Below are 21,581 nucleotides of genomic sequence, written 5' to 3'. Positions count from 1 at the left end.
AATGATGTATGTTTACATATGCTGTTGACTGGTGTGATTCAGTGAAAGGTTTAAAATAGACTTTAATACCACTTTGGATGTGTAATATTTGGTCACATGAAGAAACAAGCGATTACCACACAATTTAAAATTCTTCTGCAAAGGTTCCTGGGGACAACAAAATTCAAATGAGTAGTTCATTCATTGTTGTCTATCATCAAGTCAGGGCTGACATTCAGCTGTAGTATTTATCATGTGGGGAAAGCAGGATAGAGTCAACATCCACACATCTCGGGAAAACCTGCCGATGTGTGCATAACCTACATGCGTGACCTTGGTGTGTTTTGTTATATGGGTATATATGCATTCTTCAATGTACGGCACACATTCCCAAGAAACACATGGGCCTCACCGGTCATCATGTGCCCTTGTAACCATAGTTACCTGGCCTTTAGGGTTGTAACAATTCAGTATGGTACTGATGTTTAGCAGTAGACTTCACTGACATGTACTTCAAAACAAATTAATATTTGATCTTCAAATAATATTAACATCATCATAGCAGATTCGTCACATGTTTACCAAGACTGACTTTATTAATGTGTACACAGATTAATTCATTTGTACTCAGAAGTCAACGAGGAACAAAGTGACCCTTATCAGGTCCATCCGATTCTTGGTGAACACTTTCAAATGACTGACCAAATTACACACTAGTGTTGTTTCATTTGTATCTACAGCCACTCTCACTGTGACGCAGCAATGTTCCACCTATATTTACATAAAATAATCCAAACTGAACCAGACAATCAGCACATGAATATTGCGAACAACAATACGTATAAAAGAACATTGACCTGGCATCAACCAAGTGAATCAGTCTGAATGAGTTTAGTTCTACGATGCTTTAAGCAATATTCTAGCAACATCACAGTGAGGGACACCAGAAACGGGCTTCATACATTGTACCCATGAGGGGAATCGAACCCAGGCATTCGGTATGACAAGTCAATGCCTTAACAACAGGACTACCTTACTGTGAAGACACTGTCTGATTGATGATTATTTTGTCATCTCTACTAACCAGCATTAGTTGTACGGAGATTTTCTCTCTTCATGGGGATACAGCAAGTCAAGGGGTCCCGATGGTTGATGTGCATTTTGAGTAGCTAAAGGTTCAAAACACCAAGACTCTGGGTCACCTACACTATGTAGTGTACTTCATGTACACAGTATAAGCACAAAAACACATCCTGGATGGAATACTTCAGGCCAAAGAAATTCTGATTTATTATTACATGTTGCGTGCTTCTCTTGAGTTTAACAATATGACTTAGAAACAAAATGGCATCTACCTCTCAACTGAATTTCTAAAATCTATGAAACATATTCTGACAAGCATAACACTGCTATAAAAATACAGTCAGTCCCTGCTCCCTCGACCATGACAGACACTGGGGACTGGGCAACTGTCCAACTTGGCCAAATTACCTTACCTAAACAATGGGAGGACAACAAAAACATTGCATGTCCATCAGATGCTGATGATTCATAGTAGTTCTTTCAGATTGTAATAAAGTATTCAAACAGTGTAGACGTCTTCCTATTTTCTGATGTGTTGATGCTATGACAACTGATCCAAAATCATTCAATTTCTCTGTTTTTCACCTTGATATTTATCGTGTCAACTGTCAGGCAACACTGTAACATACAACACTGTAACACACAACACTGTAACACACAACACTGTAACACACAACACTGTAACACACAACACTGCAACACACAACACTGTAACATACAACACTGTAACATACAACACTGTAACACTGATATTAAAAACAATCATTTGATTTACTTGAATCCATAAACAAAATCAACCTCACTTTGCCACTGCAAGAAAAATCTGAAAATTTATGTGGGTAAATGGGCATAAGTTTTTAACTTCCACATCAGTATGTGAGTTTAGTTTTACGCCGCTTTTAGAAATATTCCAGCAATATCACAACAGGGAACACTGGAAAATGGGCTTCACATATTGTACCCATGTGGGGAATCGAACCTGGGTCTTCAGTGTGGCGAGCGAACGCTTTAACCACTAGGCTACCCCACCGCCCCCAACTTCAGCATTAGTATATAGCAAATAAAACTGCATGCCATGCAGCAGTATAATTCTGTCTTGTTGTAACACATGCCTGGTGGTGTAGATCCACACCTGTTTGTCTGTCATCATTCAATGGATGGTCATATAATTAATCAACACATTGACAGGTAATCCTTTGAAGGAAGGATGCTGTTTTTACACACACAACTTATTTATTGCAATCAATGCAATGTTTTGGTGTAGATTAACATTTTTAATGCAATCAATCACATATTTTGATGTAAATGCCAATCTACGCAGAAATGTTGCATCGATTGCAATAAAGAAGTTGTTTATACATAAAAAAACTTTCCTGTTCATCACTTGTCGTAATGATTGATATATTTTATGTTTTCCTAGACTGTTTAAAACAGCTGATATGGAACAGGTTTCTCTGTCACCTGCAGATGAATGGTATATTGTTCCTTTATGTGAAATTGGAAGGACACATTCAACAAAATAGGTACTGGCCTGCTATTATTGCTCAAACTATATTCGTTTTTTATTTTAACATTTATATTTTGTTCTTATTCATTTGTCGTAGCTTCCAACAGAATCAATCAGCTTCAACATTTTGGCCATGAAGTTCAATGAGACTGAACAGACACAGAATGGGCATGGATGTGAAATTTGAAGAACTCTGGGATATCAGGTCAAACAGTGGAAGGCAGCGGCAGGAAACAACAACAAATCCACCAACCAGTCCCGGGGGGGGATTGCTCTGGATGAGTGACCCCAACCCACTTTCTTACTTAACTGTGTATGTTTACTTCATCAAAAGCTGTCCCCACTTTAGCTGTGACCTTTTTCACAGAATTTGCACTTCAGTCTACAGAAGCCAGCCTTTTGACACATTTTACTACCAGTCACTAATCAGTATGGGAAATTCATCAAAAAATAATCTTCATATCAACAATAAAATCTATCTAAAATAATACTAACTGGCCAGGTACTGCCAGTTGTATTCTCATAATATCACATATTGTTTTGGTGGGTTGATACACCTTTCATGTCACTTGTCATATCAAGGTATCATTACAGCCTTTCAGTTAGTGAAGAATAATTATAGTAAGCAAAACCTGGCAGTCCCCTGGAACTTTAACTCTTTTACATCAATGACCAAATCAGAGACCATATACCCATCACTTGTTTACAGTCTTGGCAAAGACAAAAATTGTAACAGAAAGTGATTTGTTTCTCAAAATGAGGTTAATGATGAAAACATTGTGACCGGATAAGGAAGACCCCCACCTCCTTATTCCAGTACCTCCCCTTGACCTAATAATTGCACCATGTACACTCTGGCGCTCCAGCTCCTGTTACAATGGACAAGAACATCCACAATGGTGTCACCTACATTTGTCAGCCTCGTTATTTCTCTGTCATTCTGACGATTATTAATTATAGAAAAGACTTACTCCCACAATGGACGTATATGTTTAACACTGATCGGTTTTCGAAAGCGAAGAAAATGTTGAAAGGACGATTGTTTACATTTAAGAATGATGGTGACGATGAATCGAATAATCACACAATCTTGTGCATGTCAAGGCAGCTGTAACGTTGATGTAAGAACGGTATAGGTGATACACTTACCTGTAAACTTTGAGTAAAGAACAAGTGGAATTGGCAATGTGTCTTGTGCAAGATACCCGAGAGTTTCAGCACTTGGGGATTTGTCACGTGATTCCGCGAGACAGCGCGAGATTTCACTGACAGCCGGTAAACAAAACCACGTGAGTGTTGAGGAGTGTGCAGACTTGTCGTCAGTGCTTTAAATTTCAGAAGTCTCCCAGCTGTCCATGTGTACATATTTTGCCAAGCGGGCACTTTATCATGAACACGACAAAAAATGAAGATAACTATTATTTTCAAACATTATTCACACAAAATCTAGAGACCTATAGTATTGCCGTCGATATTAGTCTCGTGGTGATGAGTAATCAAACGTTGATGTAACATGATATCGTTGGTTTCGGATCAGCAGATGTTGACTTTACCAGTCAGGAAACTTGTATATTTGGTGTACATTATGATTACACCACATGTCATACAGACCAGCGACGCCCATACATGTTGTAGAGTATCCCTGTACAAATGCACCTGAAAACATGCACTTGAATCTTACGATAATTACTAATGAGTTGATCAACATACGCACAAATTCAAGGTACCGTATGTAGTCATCTGACTATGAAAATTACAAAATTTTGCATGTCATATGACACATGGGCACGTGAGTGTATTACATCGACAAAAATTGACACTCCGCCTCAGATCATAAAAAATGACACCTTTGATTTTAGCACGACCAGATAATTATTATAAGGTCTTTGATTATTTATATTTAGTCTTTAGTTATTTATATACATGTATTTTGTTACTTTGTTGTTACACTTGTGTTTGGTTTTGTGTTGTTTGCGTTTTTAGTAGGATATATGTTTTTGTTTTGTCATATTTTAAATCAGTAGGCTTCAGGTTATATCATTTGTTATCGAAAATATCCCTGCACCGGTAATGTGCGAGTGAGTGAGTTTAGTTTTACGTCGTAATCAGCAATATTCCAGCTATATACATGTAGCGGCGGTCTGTAAATAATCCAGTCTGGACCAGACAATCCAGTGATCAGCAGCAGGAGCATCGATCTGCGCAATTGGGAACCCATCATCTGTGTCAACCAAGTCAGCGAGTCTAACCAACCCATCCCGTTAGTCGCCTCTTACGACAAACATGGGTTACTGAAGATCAATCTTCTAACCAGTCCTTCACAGGTCGCAGTAGAGTGTTTAGAGATAAGACATTTTTCAGTGAAAACCAATGAAGAATGATTTTTATGATAAATAGAACCTCACCTTCGTGACTTCTGGTATGAATTATAGAAACACACGCACGCACATACGTACGCACGCGCGCGCACACACACACACACACACACATATATGTATGTTTTCTAAGACGACGAGAAAGGATAACGTGTTGTGTAGTGAACGTGTAGTATGTGTCCAGTTTTAGATCTCATCCACATCCATCAATGGGTTTTCCAACACAAGCAATGTTTGAATTCTATTCATTCGCAAATATACTTATTTTATACGAACACTCACGAAACTACGCACTTCCGTGATCCAGGATGACAGACACCCTTACTGTATACAGCATTTGAACACAGGGTCAACTTACTTCGCCCAGTAAGTGTAGAGAGAACCCAGTTATTTTTAGAATTCTTGTATACGAGGGGAGTGCAGGATTAGGAGATAAACAGATAAAGGCCATTGTGGCGAAAACCGTGAGGAATCTGTATGATGCAACAACGTATATAGATGAGTTCAGAGTACGTGACACATACCAGGTACCTCTAACGGATAAGCTGGTCTTCCACTTTACCCTCGATTAACCAGTGGATTACATAACCTTATAATAATGTAACTGGTAATTGCAAACTGTTTAATCCGTGCCATATGCCATTCCCGCTCCACAGAAAATGTCCATGCTGTGTATAAGCGGCAGAGATGCTTCCGGGTAAGCGGGGTTTAAATGTGTACCCAAATTTCAATGATGATTATAGCTAAAGCGTATTATTATATACTGTAAATGGATCAACGGCAATATTATTCATAATTATAGGTGAGGCACCCATAGGCCGACATATCCGGTCTGCCAGCGAGTGATTGGTAGTTCTGTTCCTGTCGTCACCCTATGTTGAATATGTCTCATTGTTTCCGTAATTTGATGGATATATATGGCTTCTAAACATGAAGGGACGAGGACTGCATGACGAAAGACATCAGTGACACACGTTGATAACTGTGCCAACATTAGGGGTGCGGGAGGAAACGAGCTCTCTGTATTGTCTGGTGCGGAAGAGACGCTGGACAAATATGTAGCCTATCATAATACATACATGCATACAACGAACGTGCTTGACATTTTGTCTGTCTTGCTGTATGTTATAAATTTAGTCGAAGTAAGGGTATAACAAAGTACAATTACTGGTACGTTTGAGTTCGATATGACCAAGCAGTACATATACATTCCCCGGTTAAGGTGCAGCATAGATAGTAGTGTCATTCACCATTCCAGTATTTACGTCACACTGCTTCTTACTTCGTTGTATTTGTTCGCGAAGCTGACAAGCGGTCATCTTAATGCATTGGGAGTTCGTGCCGCCGACTTAGATGAGGTTCAAGGTATTGCAGACGGGTTTGAAACGGTACAATGACAGAGAAAATTATTTTGTATTGGATAATTAATACTTTCTCCACATTCGTAGAAAATTGAATATTGATATTGACTAGCTCACAAAGCGTCTAAATCGCAGACCAAAGGTCTGTCGTGAGGTCCTATATCAGTACCCCTCAAAGGCGATGGTCGAATGGCCTTTATGAGTGCCCAGACTTTCAATAACATTTGGTACACAGATAAAACCAGTGCATACCGTGGTATTCCGAAAGCAAACCCAGTGTTTCTACACGGAAAATAGGGTTTTGGACAAGTGAAATTTGACACCAAATTGAAGCCGGGGGTTCTATTCGGAAATGTTTTAAAGTGACAATCATATGCAATAGAGAATCATGAGGCAACAAGCGACGGAAATCTTTTTTAATATTTCTTCCAATGAAACGGAACGCATACAAACTGTAATATAACTCTTGTAAACTTTGCATTTTTTACAAAAATGGCCATGGAACTTTGAGGTTCAAAAGAGGCAACCCATCGTACACAGGATCATCGCAGCCGATACCGTTTGCGCCATCATCTATGGGTTTTCCAACAAGTCATTCAAACAGCTCAATTCCTCTGAAAGGATCTTCGTCATCAACGTTGCTTGCATGTCTACATCCATGTCACCCTCCTCAAAACCTACACTGCAGGTGCTCCCTCGAAGTCAGCTGTTCAGATCCACCATAGCCACCTCTTCTCCATTCGAAACAATAAACGAAAGTTGGATACTTTGAATTAAATAAAAGCCCATTGTTTGGAAACAAATTCTTAGTAGTACCCCATGGGCTTCTTTACGGGAGGGTTGTTTTCGGAAAACCTCGGCAGTAAAGGAGGAACATGTGCTCGATTTGATGTAGCACGTTACATTACCATTGTGACGTCAACATACAACCAGAATCTATTGACGTAACGTGAAATACCGGACATCCAACCTTTATGACGTCATATTTACCCCGTTGTTTGACGCATTGATGATGCGTTAATGGTAATCATTATTGTTGCCACTGCATCTGTTTTTCTATTTGTAATATTTCTTAAAGTTATACATAATCATGGCCCGATCGCGTAGAACACAACTAAGTCCAGTTATATATATATATATATATATCGATTTGCGGTGTGTTTGTGTTAAAAATCATAAATGTTTAAAACAAACAAACAGACAAAGAAACGAGAATGGGTCTTTACCAGACACCGAACCAAGTAAATAGAACGCTATTGTTCAATATTTTATGGTTGCAATCACAGGGGCTTGTCAAAAACGGACGAAAAACTGCCATAAAGGTATGTAGTGTCATTAACGGGGTCTTAGCACTATCAATCCTGTTATGTAATTCTAAAACCCAGTTAGTGACAGTACATGCCTTGATGGCATTTTTTTGCGTTACAAGGCCCTATGACTGCATTCAGTCGTTTCATCTATTCGTTTATTCGTACTACATTACTCGACTTATAACGGGGATGATGAGAAATGTTACATATGGCTATACAATAGATAGTCTTTTATATCGTAGAAAAAGTGCAAAATGTGGCCCAGCCAGTTGGTGACCTGCTCTGGTCCAAAGAAAGGTCCCTGTCTCATCCCATGGGCATGGTGGCAATCAACAAGCCACAGGCTAACCCTACACTCAGTTCAAACTTTTCGGCTCTTGGTACCCACGTTAGACACTAGTGCCAGCTAGGTGAACTGCAGTCTGTCCCAGAGTCCACGAAACACGTTATTTACCGTACTAGGCGTGGTTATCTGAGGTCTCTCGCTTCTCGCCCTGTCTCTTGTCCAACCTGTTCTGTTTGACGTAACCGCTGCATTAACCTGACCTTATGGCGACGTCGATGTGTGGTGCTCCCTGTCGAACCACTCCAATGACTCTCTCCCTCACAGTTCCTGTCAAACGTGGCGTTTTGTGTGTGTGTTCCTTTTGTTGCTGCGACCTCAGCGTGTCGTGTCAACAGGGTTATATTGTTGAACTGCACGTGCATTTCGTTCTACGGGACGTAACGTCATTTTGGCAAAGTATGCGTTTTTTGCCAGCTGATCAAACGGTTCCGGATATTTCGATCGAATACGTGTGGTTAACATCTCAAACGCTCAAGTATGCCTTCTTACAAAAAGGAGTACTTAATTAAAAATATATATTTAAAAGGTGTTTGGTATCGTTTCTTTTGGATATTAGGGACCATTCATAATTGAAAGCTGGTGTGTGATGATTTAAAGACGGTAGAGGGTCATTTTGTACATGACATACAGAGCGTAGGAAGCCGTGGGGACACTTATACTTGGCGCATAAACCTTGGGTGGGGGGTAGGTGCCCGCACCCTCAGTCAGGCACCTAATCGCCAACATACAAAGTCAGCCGCCGAGCCCGCTCAGCCACCGCGACTTCTACAAAAATGGAAGTCTGACAACTAGCTGGTAGTCAAGGCTGCGTACTTTGTGTACTCCTCTGATCGGTGTAAATTGGCACGGCTCCCACGGCCAAAAGCTATGGTTACAGAATGCCACTGAGAAAGTGGTCAAATGTAACAAATCTTATATTTAGGATAACATTTTCTTAGTAAAGTACAAATTCTAGCACTTTTTGTTACCCTTAGTTAATTCAAGGACTACAGTCTAACTGGCCAAGCGTCTGTCATAGCAATCTAATCCCAATATGAAATACAAAATGCTGAAGTCTTTGAACTGAACACAGATTCTCACATTCAGATGGATGATTGGTCAAAACCGTCGCATTAAATTGTCCCCATGAAATTCGTCAATACGTGGGTCTTGCCGACTCGCGCCGACTGACACAGGTGCATACGATTGGAGGTAATGAGTAATATAGTACTTACTGATGTCGGGCAATGGCGAAATCTGTGGCAAATTAATATGAACGATCCGTCGGGTTGATATGAGTTGTCGTTTTGTCGGCAGATACAGCACGACCTGTAGTAATTGAGTAGTTATTCAGCAATCGGGTAACAGGTGCCCGGTATTGATCTCCATACGTACATCATTCTCCGACAGCCATTAGCAGGATTCATGTGTGATGATAGCAAAATTTAGCTTTTGTGTTATGTTCCACAATTCCGTTAATTAAGGTTGGAAGCTGCTGTCTCCCTGTAGTTTTTATACATAGTTTTGCAGCAGGATTTGCTGTAGTATTTGTGAATTATGTGAATGCACATTTTTGTCTGTCATAATGTCTGTACACTTGGTATGGTGTTGGGGACCGCACTCAACAACGTTGGTGCGATGTGATGGCGGAATGTAAACAAGTCGATCCCATGATTGACACTATGAGCAACTGGGACAGAGTGTTTTAATAGATGATCTTCTCATTTCCAGTCTAACACGCTATTTTATGATCACGTTTAGTGCAAGGAGTGTACATGGACATTGTCTGTGTGGAAGTTTGGTAAGGACTAGCCTATAGTTGTATCTGAGTGTGTCGCGTTGCGCTCATCATCTAAAACGTGGACTGCCACTTTTAAACAATGAAACAGACAGAAAAATCTTGATTTATTCATATCTACATGGAAAGAAAACCAGGCAAAAATATCTCTAGCTTTGATTGGAGTTCTTATGAAAAATCTGCTTCTTGAAAAGAAGAAAAAAACATGGGATTGTTTCAATAATAAAAACACGCTTTGTTAAATTTCAGGTTGTAGGCCAAGTAAGAGTCGGTCGATCGATGTAATTAGAGATGGTCTATGGAAAACATACTCGTAAGAAAACTATAAATATTACTCAAATTCTAACCCCTTTCCCTCTCTTCCACCCCCACTTCTTCTTACATGTGGGCCACTTTGTTGTTTTTATTTTATCAACTGAATTTAAAAACAATTTAAATATCGCATTCAAATATCAAATCTCAGAAATCAGGACCAATGCATAGCAAGGTTGATGTCAGTATTAAGTTCATAAAACGCGCCACGTTTAAATGGAGTTACGCCCCTTTGAGCGGAGCGGTTTGCTGAAAGTCTTTGAAATGACTTGACTAGATTGACTAATGCTCCCACAAACAATAAGTGTGTAAGGGATCTGATTCCAAAGCCCCTGACAGTTCTGTACTTGTTTATTTTCTCTCTTTCGGATGATTTATCTTGTCTGACCTCAACCTTATGTTGTCCTATGACATCTGACCCAATATGTCACCATGTGAAAATGTAGGACAGGTGTGTTCACGACGTGTGTTTCTATTACCCTGGACTAACTATGTCGACAGCAGTAGTTTTGGGCGGGGGAGTCAGCGGACTAGCGGCGGTGTACTATCTACAGAGGCAGACAGCCGCAAAATTTGCTAAGGTATGGAATAATCACCACTATCGCACGGACTGGAGACGTGATAACCAGCACAACACACACTTAGTATATTACAGTTATCATTCCATTAGATCATTAATTATGTGATTTTGTTTCCTATAGTTTCAGTCACGGCGTCAGATCACATGACTGTTGAATTACGTAACTGACATCACGCTGAAAAACGACATCACTGTCATTATTTTCGTGTGTGTGCAAAGACCATATCTTTCTCTCTCTCTCTCTCTCTCTCTCTCTCTCTCTCTCTCTGTGTGTGTGTGTGTGTGTGTGTGTGATAGTACAGCCCACTTATTCATCACACAAGAGTTTTGTCTTCTGATAGATGCAATAATGTGTACCAACGAACAACTCCAACACATTATCATCTAGATTTGCCTATATTCTGAATGAACTAACCCCCCAAACAGCATGTTACATTGCTACCCACAAAAGTGGTCACAGTTTGGACCTGGTCATCACCAAAGAATCAGATATGTTTAGTTGTCAGTGATCATGGCATATCTGATCACAGTACTGTGACCTGCCACCTGAATCTGAAACAACCATCTGCACCCAGAAGTGTTGTGACATACAGAAAAGCCAGAACCATTGACATTGATCTGTTTCAAAAAGCCATTGATGCTAGTGAAATCCCTGTCCAATCACCACCAACATCGACTGATGTGAATGTCTTAGACGACGCTTACAACCGATTCTACAGGAGCTCCTGCACAAGCATACTCTACTCAAGACTGATTATGTTGTGGTAGGTAGGATCAGACATCAGCTGGATGACCGATGAGGTGAGACTTACTAAACATGAGCATCGATGAGCTGAGAAATCATGGCGACAGACTGGAATGGTGGTCCATCATCATATATTTCAAGCTGCCAGGAACAAGGCCAACATCCACACCCAGCAGGCTAAGATCAACAATATCAAGCATTCAGTTTCCGAAAATGGGAACATAATGTAAACAGTGAAACAATCTTGGTGTCTCTCATGAAATTAGCACAACATGGTGGATTGTGAGAGGGAATGTGTAACATCACTAAGTTGCTGAAATGTTGCTGTAGGATAAGTGCAGTTGTACTTTATTAATACAAATAAAGCTGTATTAAACATTATCATGTTAATTATCTCTATCCAGTTTCATTTTGTATTTTATGCATCTGTGTAAAGTGTGTATCAGGCAATTGTATGACCTCCCTTTCACAGTGTCAAATACAGGGACACAGTCCTGGTTTGTGAACACTTTTCTTGTCAGGGAAGCCACATACTGTCATAGGAACCTCAAATGATATAGACGGTAGGATAGTCCAGACTGTTTTTGTTTAATGATATACAAATTTTTGCAAACAGTCTATCTTGGGTCACTCATAAAAAATATTTACATAAATATGTTTGTGCAGCTCAGTATTTGTTCATATAGGTTTGCGTTAAGTAGGGCAAAAACAGATATCTGTACTGCACACATATTTCATAATCCTACATTGTCGTCTATGAGACAATGGACAGAGTCTATACAATGCACATTGATCAATTAATGTGAAAGTTTATTTTCATTAAGAACTTGTCATTGTTCCAATTATCTTATCTATAAAGATGGTCTTGGAAGACAGATAAAAATTACTGATTTTACAAGTTATGATTTTTATGATTTTTTTGCTTATTTTGTGTCACACCATTTGTGGGACAGAAAAAAGTGAAAAATCACCTTAAATTGTTGCCTCATTGAAGTAAGCGATTCCCTGATGGTGTGGATCCCTCATGTCAGCATGTGCTTCTGACTTGTCTTCAGGAACAACTCCGTAGTCCAGTGGAAAGAGTGCCTTCCCTTAGAGTGGTTGAATCTCCTGGCCCCACCTAATTACGTGAAATGATGAGTGTGTGAGTGAGTTTAGTTTTACACTGCATTCAGCAATATTCCAGGCATATGGGGGCCACCAATAAACAAGTCTGAACCAGACAATCCAGTGATTAACAGCATGAGCATTGATCTGCATAACTGGGAACTGATGGCGTGTGAGCAAGTCAGCGAGCCTGACCACCTGATCCCGTTAGTTGCCTCTTTTGACCAGCATAGACACCTTTTGTGGCAAGCATTCTTTGCTGAAGATCTGTTCTACCTTGGATCTTCACCGGTCGTAAAATGATGAAACATGGCACTTGTTATTACCCTGCCTTGTGTTTGAAATTGAGCTGAGAGAACAAGGACTGGGTGGCTTGGCTTTCAAAAAACAAAAACTGTATATCACTCTAAGTTTAATATATTTCTCCCTTGTAAAGTGTCTTAATTGAAATTCTGCGTTTTTTTTATTAGGGAGTGATGGTCAAGTGAGTGAGTTACTGTGAGCTTTTAGCAAAATTCCAGTAATATTGCAGACATTTAAAATAGGCTGGGTTTCACCCATTGTACCCATGTGGGAAATCAACCTATCAATATCTTCTGCATGAAAAGGAAATGTTTCAACCACTTTGCTTCTACACCTTTGCAATACTGCTAACTGGTTTTGCCTATTTTTATAACCTAAGCTGGTTTTGATCAAATTGAAATGTAGATCTTCTGCAGTTATCATTCAGCAATACAGTTGCTCTATTTCAACACACATGCATGAATGCATGCACACACAATGCACACACAGTGCACACACAGTGCACACACAATGCCGTCAGTGTTCGATGCAACAACAGAGCTCATTTCTTGGAAATGGTGACCATTCTCAGTCAAGGTCTTGACAATGTGATAACTGCATGTCTAAGTAAGACATTTAGAGGAAATGTCATAATCAGTTGCATCAAGGCAGGAGTTTTTATGGATGACAACTTCTTTATTGTGAAAGTTCAAGCATCTGTCAACAAACTCGACCTCAAATCTGCTGTTTCTGAACACATCAACAAGAACCAGGACCACACCATCATACTGGAAGCCACAAAGCCCAATCTGTCAACAACAACTGGCGGCATAAAATCCCCAGCAGTGTGCCATAGATATCAGAAGAAGCCAACCGTCAATCAGTCATGACCAAGGAAAATATCTCCCTAGCACTTGGAACTCAATAATATTAGGTTAATAAAGCATCAGTGCTGGCCTCTTTGTCCTTGTACATACTACTATATAGGCGACTTTTCATACCACCTTGTTATATAGTCACCACTGTTGTGTCATCAACTACACCTGGATTAACACTCCCTGGCTTCCACTCTTGTCCATCCAAAACTACTAGCTTCCTTTCTTGTATTGTTGTTTCAATATGTACATATATATAGCTGTCTGTTCATGATTGTTCCATTCACCAGATGAAGAAGTATTTGAATACACTTCGAAACGTTGTGACCCTTCACAATAAAGAAGTTGTCATCCATAAAAACTCTTGCCTTTATGTGTATCACTTCTAAATGCCTTTCAAAGACTATCAACTGCATCATTGATTTGTATCACCAAAGCATGTGAAAAGTGCGTTTTCTCCCTTGTCCATCTCTGTTCCCTGGTCTCGTTTAAGGCATATTGTAATGTGGGAGTAAAACGGAACAGAGAACGTTGAGTCAGTTTTATGAAATGTCCTGAGTACTGACCTGAGTCTAGTGAGCTTTTTCTCTCCAGCCCACCAAATTACTCACTTTGTTCAACTGACAATAGTACAGATGCAGCACCTTCCTTTCCAGGTTATTCTCCTGGAAGCGTCTGACCGTCTGGGAGGCTGGGTGAGGTCAACGCGGTACGACAATGGATCAGTGTTCGAGCATGGTCCCCGCAGTCTACGACCGGTGGGGGATTCTGGAATCAACTCACTCCTGCTGGTGATGATTTGTTTATGACTGTTAAACAGTTTTGAAAGTTAAAATCCAAATATGCATAGACTGCATAACCAATGGAATCCTGCTAACTAGTTTTGTATATTTCCATAACCTAAACAGGTTTTGATCAAATTGAAAGTAGACTGTATAACTATTAATGTGCACTTTTCTTGATTGTTGTACAGGATGTAAGAAATATTAATGCCACTCAATTCGCGTTTAGAACATTTGTAATATTTGTCTCAAGTGTGTGACCTAGTCAGTTGGTTACTGTATGGTTGTCCAGTTTTACATGCAATATCAGTATGTCTGATGTCCTACACATTTACCCTGCATGTATGATGTTTACCAGTCGTATGTCCAAAAACTTGAAGGGGAGGGGTTCCACTATTGATGTGGTCATTTTTTAATGTGTTTTTCTATCTCTGCAGGCAGAAGAACTGGGGCTATCCAATCAGATTCTTCCAAGTCTGTCTACCAGCGCTGCAGCTAAAAACAGATTCCTGTTTATTGATGGTCAAATTCATGCCTTACCTAACAGTAAGATCTACTTAATAGAGAAATAAGAGATGCGTGTCAGTTGCCAAAACAAAAAACAGCCCCAAACCCAACATAATATTTTGGTCATTTCACTCTGTCATTGTCCATTGTACATAGTATATGGTCTGTATGTGGTATAAGGGATGGAAAATGTTTTATTACCGTAGTAACCTGAGAAATTTGAGAAAACTCAATTGAGTAAAATACTCAAAATGAGTTTGCTGACTTTCCTGGTGTCAGTATTGACCAGATTATGATGCAGTGGTTTTGGAGTCAAGTAGTGTGTGTGTTTGCTCATCATGCTGTGAGCTCAGTCCGAAGGTGTCCCCTGCATAATGCTTAAAGGGAAATCATACTCATGAGTAACAGTAACGTAGTACAGACTATGTATGAGGTTATGCTGTGAGCTCAGTCCGAAGGTGTCCCCTGCATAATGCTTAAAGGGAAGTCATACTCATGAGTAACAGTAACGTAGTACAGACTATGTATGAGGTTATGCTGTGAGTTCAGTCCCCCACCACTCACATTGGTGAAGGTGTCCCCTGCATAATGCTTAAAGGGAAATCATACTCCCTCATGTTATAAAAGGTCTGGTAGTTCAAGGAATAGGATAACACGATAACATGTACTAGGTAACAATAACATAGTACAGACTATGTATGAGGTTATTTCCTTGATTTTCACTAAACAATGAATTTCAACAATTACCAAAGAACACATGACCACCTCAGTAGAAGGACTGCTTAATCAGTTGTGTATCCTGATTGCCTCCTTTACATGCACCAGGATCTGCTAATGCTTTTTCTGAATTTTTCATGACCCGTAAAGATCCAGGGTAGAATAGGTCTTCAGCAACCCATGCTTGCCACAAAAGGCGACTAAGCTTGTCATAAGAGGCGACTAGCGGGATCGGGTGGTCAGGCTCATTAACGTGGTTGACACAAGCCATTGGTTCTCAATTCCACAGATGGATGTTGATTGTCTGGTCCAGACTTGATTAATACAGACCACCGCCATATAGCTGGAATATTGCAGAGTGCGGTGTTAAGTGAAACTCACTCACACTCTCACTGAATCATTCATAGGCCCTGCAAAATATGTGTTGACGACATGCTTCAGTTTTCTCTGTCCTTTCACATGATGTGATGATACTGAAAGGAAACTTTTTCTCATGTGTAGGTCTAAAGTCCATCTTGAGGACACAAGCGCCCTTCACCAAGCCCATGATCTTGAGTGGGCTGAAAGAGCTGCTTACAAAGAAGGGAGATAACTCTGATGAAACTGTTCATGCTTTTGTAGCCAGGAGATTTGGGTCGGAGGTAAGCACATTGATATGAAGCAGTATCTTTGTCCAAGAGACCTCAAATCATGAAAAGACTTATCCAAGACTGTCCCAAGCACGGACATAAGGAATACCCATGTTGTTTCACACATTAATGTTGCAGCTTGCCGACTATGCTGTTGACCCGATGTGCCGGGGGATATTTGCAGGAAATTGCAGGAGCCTGAGTGTGGACGCATGCTTTCCGATGCTGACCAACATGGAGAGAGACCACGGGTCAGTCATCAAGGGCATGTTGACACCGAAAAGTAAGACTGTTGGTGAATGTAGAGTTGATATGTATTGAATACCTGTGCTTTAAATCATTACAATTGTGAGAGAGTATGTAGCTAGGATGTAGGATGAGTGCTTTATCAGGGTATAAACCCACCGGACACCCAGCGACAGATAAGGTTGTGGTACTTCAAACTGTTTCTACTGGAAAACCTCCAGTCCATGAACTGCATTATTTCCCATCTGCAAAAGCCCAGAATGAAGCAGTACCAGATTTCCTTAGGTGTCCTTTTCAGTTTAAATGGAATTATTGGTTTCTGTTCAAATTAAATATATTCAGAGACTATATATTCAGAGACTAAGCGCCACATAAACATGTCTGTGACAACAGAGATAGCGTCCATATTTACAACATATTGTACCATAAATACATCCCCCAAACACAAGTTTGTTACGTTTGCTATCACATGTTGTAGAGAGGGAGATTCCATCCTCGTCGCTGGTGCGGGTAGCGAAGTTGGAGAAATGGGTGTCTTGGTCACTACGGACGGGCTTGCAGGAACTGACCGATACTATGTACACCGTGATTGGTGAGAACAATACAACAGAGGTCAGGACCTCCACACCATGTATGGGCATTGAGCTGCTGCATGATGGGAAACTCAAGGTCAGACTGCAATCGTTAAAATTAGAGTAACGTATGAGATGGAAGGGTATGAAGTGACATTAATGAAATGGCCATAAACATGTACATCGCATATCTAAATTGTCAAACCTAGAACTCTTAGCTTCAAAGACTGTGTGTGCGTGAGTGCAAGCGTGAATGTGTCACGGTCTTTGTACAGTATCACATTTTTAAAATTCCATGAGCTGACCATCTGTGACTGAAAGAGGCATTTATTATGTTAAATATGATTTCAATTAATTTGTTTTGCAGGTGCAGACTGAAGGGGAGGACATCACAGCCGACCATGTCTTCTCCGGTGTTTACTCAAAAAGTATGATCACACTTAATAACTTTTTTTTTTAAAAGTTGTTTTATAAATCTCCAAACTCCAAAATACTGAAATGTGAAAAACAACAACCTAAAAACATTGTGTACTGAAAGATGAAGGAACTCCACCAATCCCTTTGAAAATAAACTGACACCTTTACCATCTGAATAAGCAACCAATGTTTCGTTCCAACTGCTTATGTTGATTATTTCCAGATTTGGGCAGCTTGCTCCCTGCCAGTCCTTTGAAGGATAACTTGATGGAGATACCGGCCGTCTCTGTTGTCGTCATCAACATGGAGTACGAGGGACTGCAACTCCCGTATGAAGTAAGGCCCTACACCAAGCTCCTCCTCGTATTACCCCATCCCTTGAATTCCAGACTCGTTAGAATATATTACAAAAGAAACCCACTTCAAGTCTGTATTGATAGTGAAGGTCTGGTTGATTTGTATTTCACTTAACACTGGGCAATACTGCAGCCATGTGACGGAGGTATGTAGATAAATGTGGACAAGATAATGAAGTGATTGAAGTCATTAGCATTGATAAACATTTTGAATATGACGCCCAGCATGTCAGACCACCTGGTCCCTTTCATTTTATCCGAACTCCAGCTGTAGCCCATATTGCCAAGGTGTGTTTAGTAATTGGAGTGGTAGACGCTGATACATCGCTGAAGTTCTGCTTTATTCGTCCAGGGTTTTGGTCACCTCCTTCCATCCTTCGAGAACGGTCCAGTTCTAGGTGTGATCTACGATTCCTGTACCTTCCCCGAACATAACAGAAGTGATATGGCCGACAGCACACGTGTCACAGTGAGTCAAAAATACACACCTTCACAAGTAAAAAATGTTGAAGGAACATAATGCCCTGAACTGATGCCATAGTAACATCATAACATGATTTCCCATTGGACTGGAATGTGAGAGCAGTTCTGTTATTTATGTAGAATCAATCATAGGGGAAAGACAGTCTTCTCTGTATCTGTGAATCAATATTGTAATGGTGAGAAGAGCTTTGTTTAATGATCCATCACAGTCATTAATGCTTGAACCTTCCCATCTCAACTTGGACACAAGGTCTATTGTTATTTATGCATCAACCATGTTGTTGTAGGTGATGTTGGGGGGAGCCTGGTTTGACGATCTGGTGAAGCTGACCAATCTGGATGAATCTCACTTAGAGCAAATTGCTCATGACGCACTGAGGACACAACTTGGCATCACAGAGAGACCCATACGTACATACGTCGCTCTGCAGAAGGTGGGTAGTTTGGAGGATGCAGAGACATTGCTCTGCAGAAGGTGGGTAGTTTCGGGGATGAAGAGACATGGCTCTGCAGAAGGTGGGTCGTTTGGGGGATGCAGAGACATTGCTCTCCAGAAGGTGGGTAGTTTTGGGGATGCAGAGGCATCACTCTGCAGAAGGTGGGTAGTTTTGGGGATGCAGAGACATGGCTCTGCAGAAGGTGGGTAGTTTGGAGGATGCAGAGACATGGCTGTGCAGAAGGTGAGGATGCAGAGACATGGCTCTGCAGAAGGTGGGTAGTTTGGGGATGCAGAGACATGGCTCTACAGAAGGTGGGGATGCAGAGACATTGCTCTGCAGAAGGTGGGTAGTTTGGGGGATGCAGAGACATGGCTCTGAGAAGGTGGGGATGCAGAGACATTGCTCTGCAGAAGGTGGGTAGTTTGGGGGGATGCAGAGACATGGCTCTGCAGAAGGTGGGGATGCAGACACATTGCTCTGCAGAAGGTGGGTAGTTTGGGGGATGCAGAGACATGGCTCTGCAGAAGGTGAGGATGCAGAGACATGGCTCTGCAGAAGGTGGGTAGTTTGGGGATGCAGAGACATGGCTCTACAGAAGGTGGGGATGCAGAGACATGGCTCTGCAGAAGGTGGGTAGTTTGGGGGATGCAGAGACATGGCTCTGCAGAAGGTGGGGATGCAGAGACATTGCTCTGCAGAAGGTGGGTAGTTTGGGGGATGCAGAGACATGGCTCTGCAGAAGGTGGGTCGTTTGGGGGATGCAGAGCCATCGCTGTGTAGAAGGTGGGTAGTTTGGGGGATGCAGAGACATTGCTCTGCAGAAGGTGGGTAGTTTTGGGGATGCAGAGACATTGCTCTGCAGAAGGTGGGTCGTTTGGGGGATGCAGAGACATCGCTGTGTAGAAGGTGGGTAGTTTGGGGGATGCAGAGACATGGCCCTGCAGAAGGTGGGTAGTTTTGGGGATGCAGAGACATGGCTCTGCAGAAGGTGGGTCGTTTGGGGGATGCAGAGACATCGCTGTGTAGAAGGTGGGTAGTTTTGGGGATGCAGAGACAAGGCTCTGCAGAAGGTGGGGATGCAGAGGCATCACTCTGCAGAAGGTGGGTAGTTTAGGGATGCAGAGACATGGCTTTACAGAAGGTGGGGATGCAGAGACATGGCTCTGCAGAAGGTGGGTAGTTTTGGGGATGCAGAGACATGGCTCTGCAGAAGGTGGGTCATTTGGGAGATGCAGAGACATCGCTGTGTAGAAGGTGTGTAGTTTGGGGGGATGCAGAGACATTGCTCTGCAGAAGGTGGGTAGTTTGGAGGATGCAGAGACATGGCTCTGCAGAAGGTGGGGATGCAGAGACATGGCTCTGCAGAAGGTGGGTCATTTGGGAGATGCAGAGACATCGCTGTGTAGAAGGTGGGTAGTTTGGGGGATGCAGAGACATTGCTCTGCAGAAGGTGGGTAGTTTGGAGGATGCAGAGACATTGCTCTGCAGAAGGTGGGTAGTTTTGGGAATGCAGAGACATGGCTCTGCAGAAGGTGGGTCGTTTGGGGGATGCAGAGACATCGCTGTGTAGAAGGTGGGTAGTTTGGGGGATGCAGAGACATTGCTCTACAGAAGGTGGGTAGTTTTGGGGATGCAGAGACAAGGCTCTGCAGAAGGTGGGGATGCAGAGACATTGCTCTGCAGAAGGTGGGTAGTTTGGGAGATGGAGAGACATGGCTGATGCAGAAGGTGGGTAGTTTTGGGGATGCAGAGACATGGCTCTGCAGAAGGTGGGTCGTTTGGGGGATGCAGAGACATCGCTGTGTAGAAGGTGGGTAGTTTTGGGGATGCAGAGACACAAGGCTCTGCAGAAGGTGGGTAGTTTGGGGTCATGTAGAGACATGGCTCTGCAGAAGGTGGGTAGTTTGGAGGATGCAGAGACATGGCTCTGCAGAAGGTGGGTAGTTTGGGGTCATGCAGAGACATGGCTCTGCAGAAGGTGGGGATGCAGAGACATGGCTCTGCAGAAGGTGGGTCGTTTGGGGGATGCACAGGCATCACTCTGCAGAAGGTGGGTAGTTTAGGGGATGCAGAGACATGGCTCTGCAGGTGGGTGGTTTGGGGGATGCAGAGACATGGCTCTGCAGAAGGTGGGTAGTTTGGGGGATGCAGAGACATGGCTGTGCAGAAGGTGGGTAGTTTGGGGATGGAGAGACATGGCTCTACAGAAGGTGGGGATGCAGAGACATTGCTCTGCAGAAGGTGGGTCATTTGGGAGATGCAGAGACATCGCTGTGTAGAAGGTGGGTAGTTTGGGGGATGCAGAGACATTGCTCTGCAGAAGGTGGGTAGTTTGGAGGATGCAGAGACATTGCTCTGCAGAAGGTGGGTAGTTTTGGGTATGCAGAGACATGGCTCTGCAGAAGGTGGGTCGTTTGGGGGATGCAGAGACATGGCTGTGCAGAAGGTGGGTAGTTTGGGGGATGCAGCGACATTGCTCTGCAGAAGGTGGGTAGTTTAGGGGATGCAGAGACATGGCTCTACAGAAGGTGGGGATGCAGAGACATTGCTCTGCAGAAGGTGGGTAGTTTGGGGGATGCAGAGACATGGCTCCTCTGAAGGTGGGTCGTTTGGGGGATGCAGAGCCATCGCTGTGTAGAAGGTGGGTCGTTTGGGGGATGCAGAGCCATCGCTGTGTAGAAGGTGGGTCGTTTGGGGGATGCAGAGGCATCACTCTGCAGAAGGTGGGTAGTTTAGGGGATGCAGAGACATGGCTCTGCAGGTGGGTAGTTTGGGGGATGCAGAGACATGGCT

At 42.1% G+C, this 21,581-nt stretch overlaps 2 protein-coding genes across 3 annotated transcripts in view; one reads left to right on the top strand and one right to left on the bottom strand.

Annotated features, from left to right (window-relative positions):
• Window positions 1-3,790, bottom strand: part of LOC137281955 (GTPase-activating protein skywalker-like) — a 45,026-nt gene extending 41,236 nt beyond the window's left edge. For both annotated transcript variants that reach the window (XM_067813693.1, XM_067813694.1), the window contains exon 1: window positions 3,719-3,790. The gene's annotated coding sequence lies outside the window, so the exon portion shown is untranslated. The remainder of the gene's footprint in view (window positions 1-3,718) is intronic.
• A 6,468-nt stretch (window positions 3,791-10,258) lies between these two features.
• LOC137282757 (protoporphyrinogen oxidase-like) overlaps window positions 10,259-21,581 on the top strand; it is a 28,285-nt gene continuing 16,962 nt past the window's right edge. Inside the window, exons 1-10 of the mRNA XM_067814544.1 lie at window positions 10,259-10,631; window positions 14,296-14,430; window positions 14,859-14,967; window positions 16,147-16,286; window positions 16,413-16,557; window positions 16,999-17,189; window positions 17,460-17,520; window positions 17,733-17,845; window positions 18,218-18,334; window positions 18,636-18,782. Coding sequence (XP_067670645.1) covers window positions 10,542-10,631; window positions 14,296-14,430; window positions 14,859-14,967; window positions 16,147-16,286; window positions 16,413-16,557; window positions 16,999-17,189; window positions 17,460-17,520; window positions 17,733-17,845; window positions 18,218-18,334; window positions 18,636-18,782 — 1,248 coding nt within the window. The 5' untranslated portion in view covers window positions 10,259-10,541. The remainder of the gene's footprint in view (window positions 10,632-14,295; window positions 14,431-14,858; window positions 14,968-16,146; window positions 16,287-16,412; window positions 16,558-16,998; window positions 17,190-17,459; window positions 17,521-17,732; window positions 17,846-18,217; window positions 18,335-18,635; window positions 18,783-21,581) is intronic.

Source organism: Haliotis asinina, chromosome 4, assembly GCF_037392515.1.
Source record: "Haliotis asinina isolate JCU_RB_2024 chromosome 4, JCU_Hal_asi_v2, whole genome shotgun sequence".
Lineage (NCBI taxonomy): Eukaryota > Metazoa > Mollusca > Gastropoda > Lepetellida > Haliotidae > Haliotis > Haliotis asinina.
The sequence above is the reverse complement of the archived record's forward strand: the minus strand, read 5'-3'. Positions and strand labels throughout refer to the sequence as shown.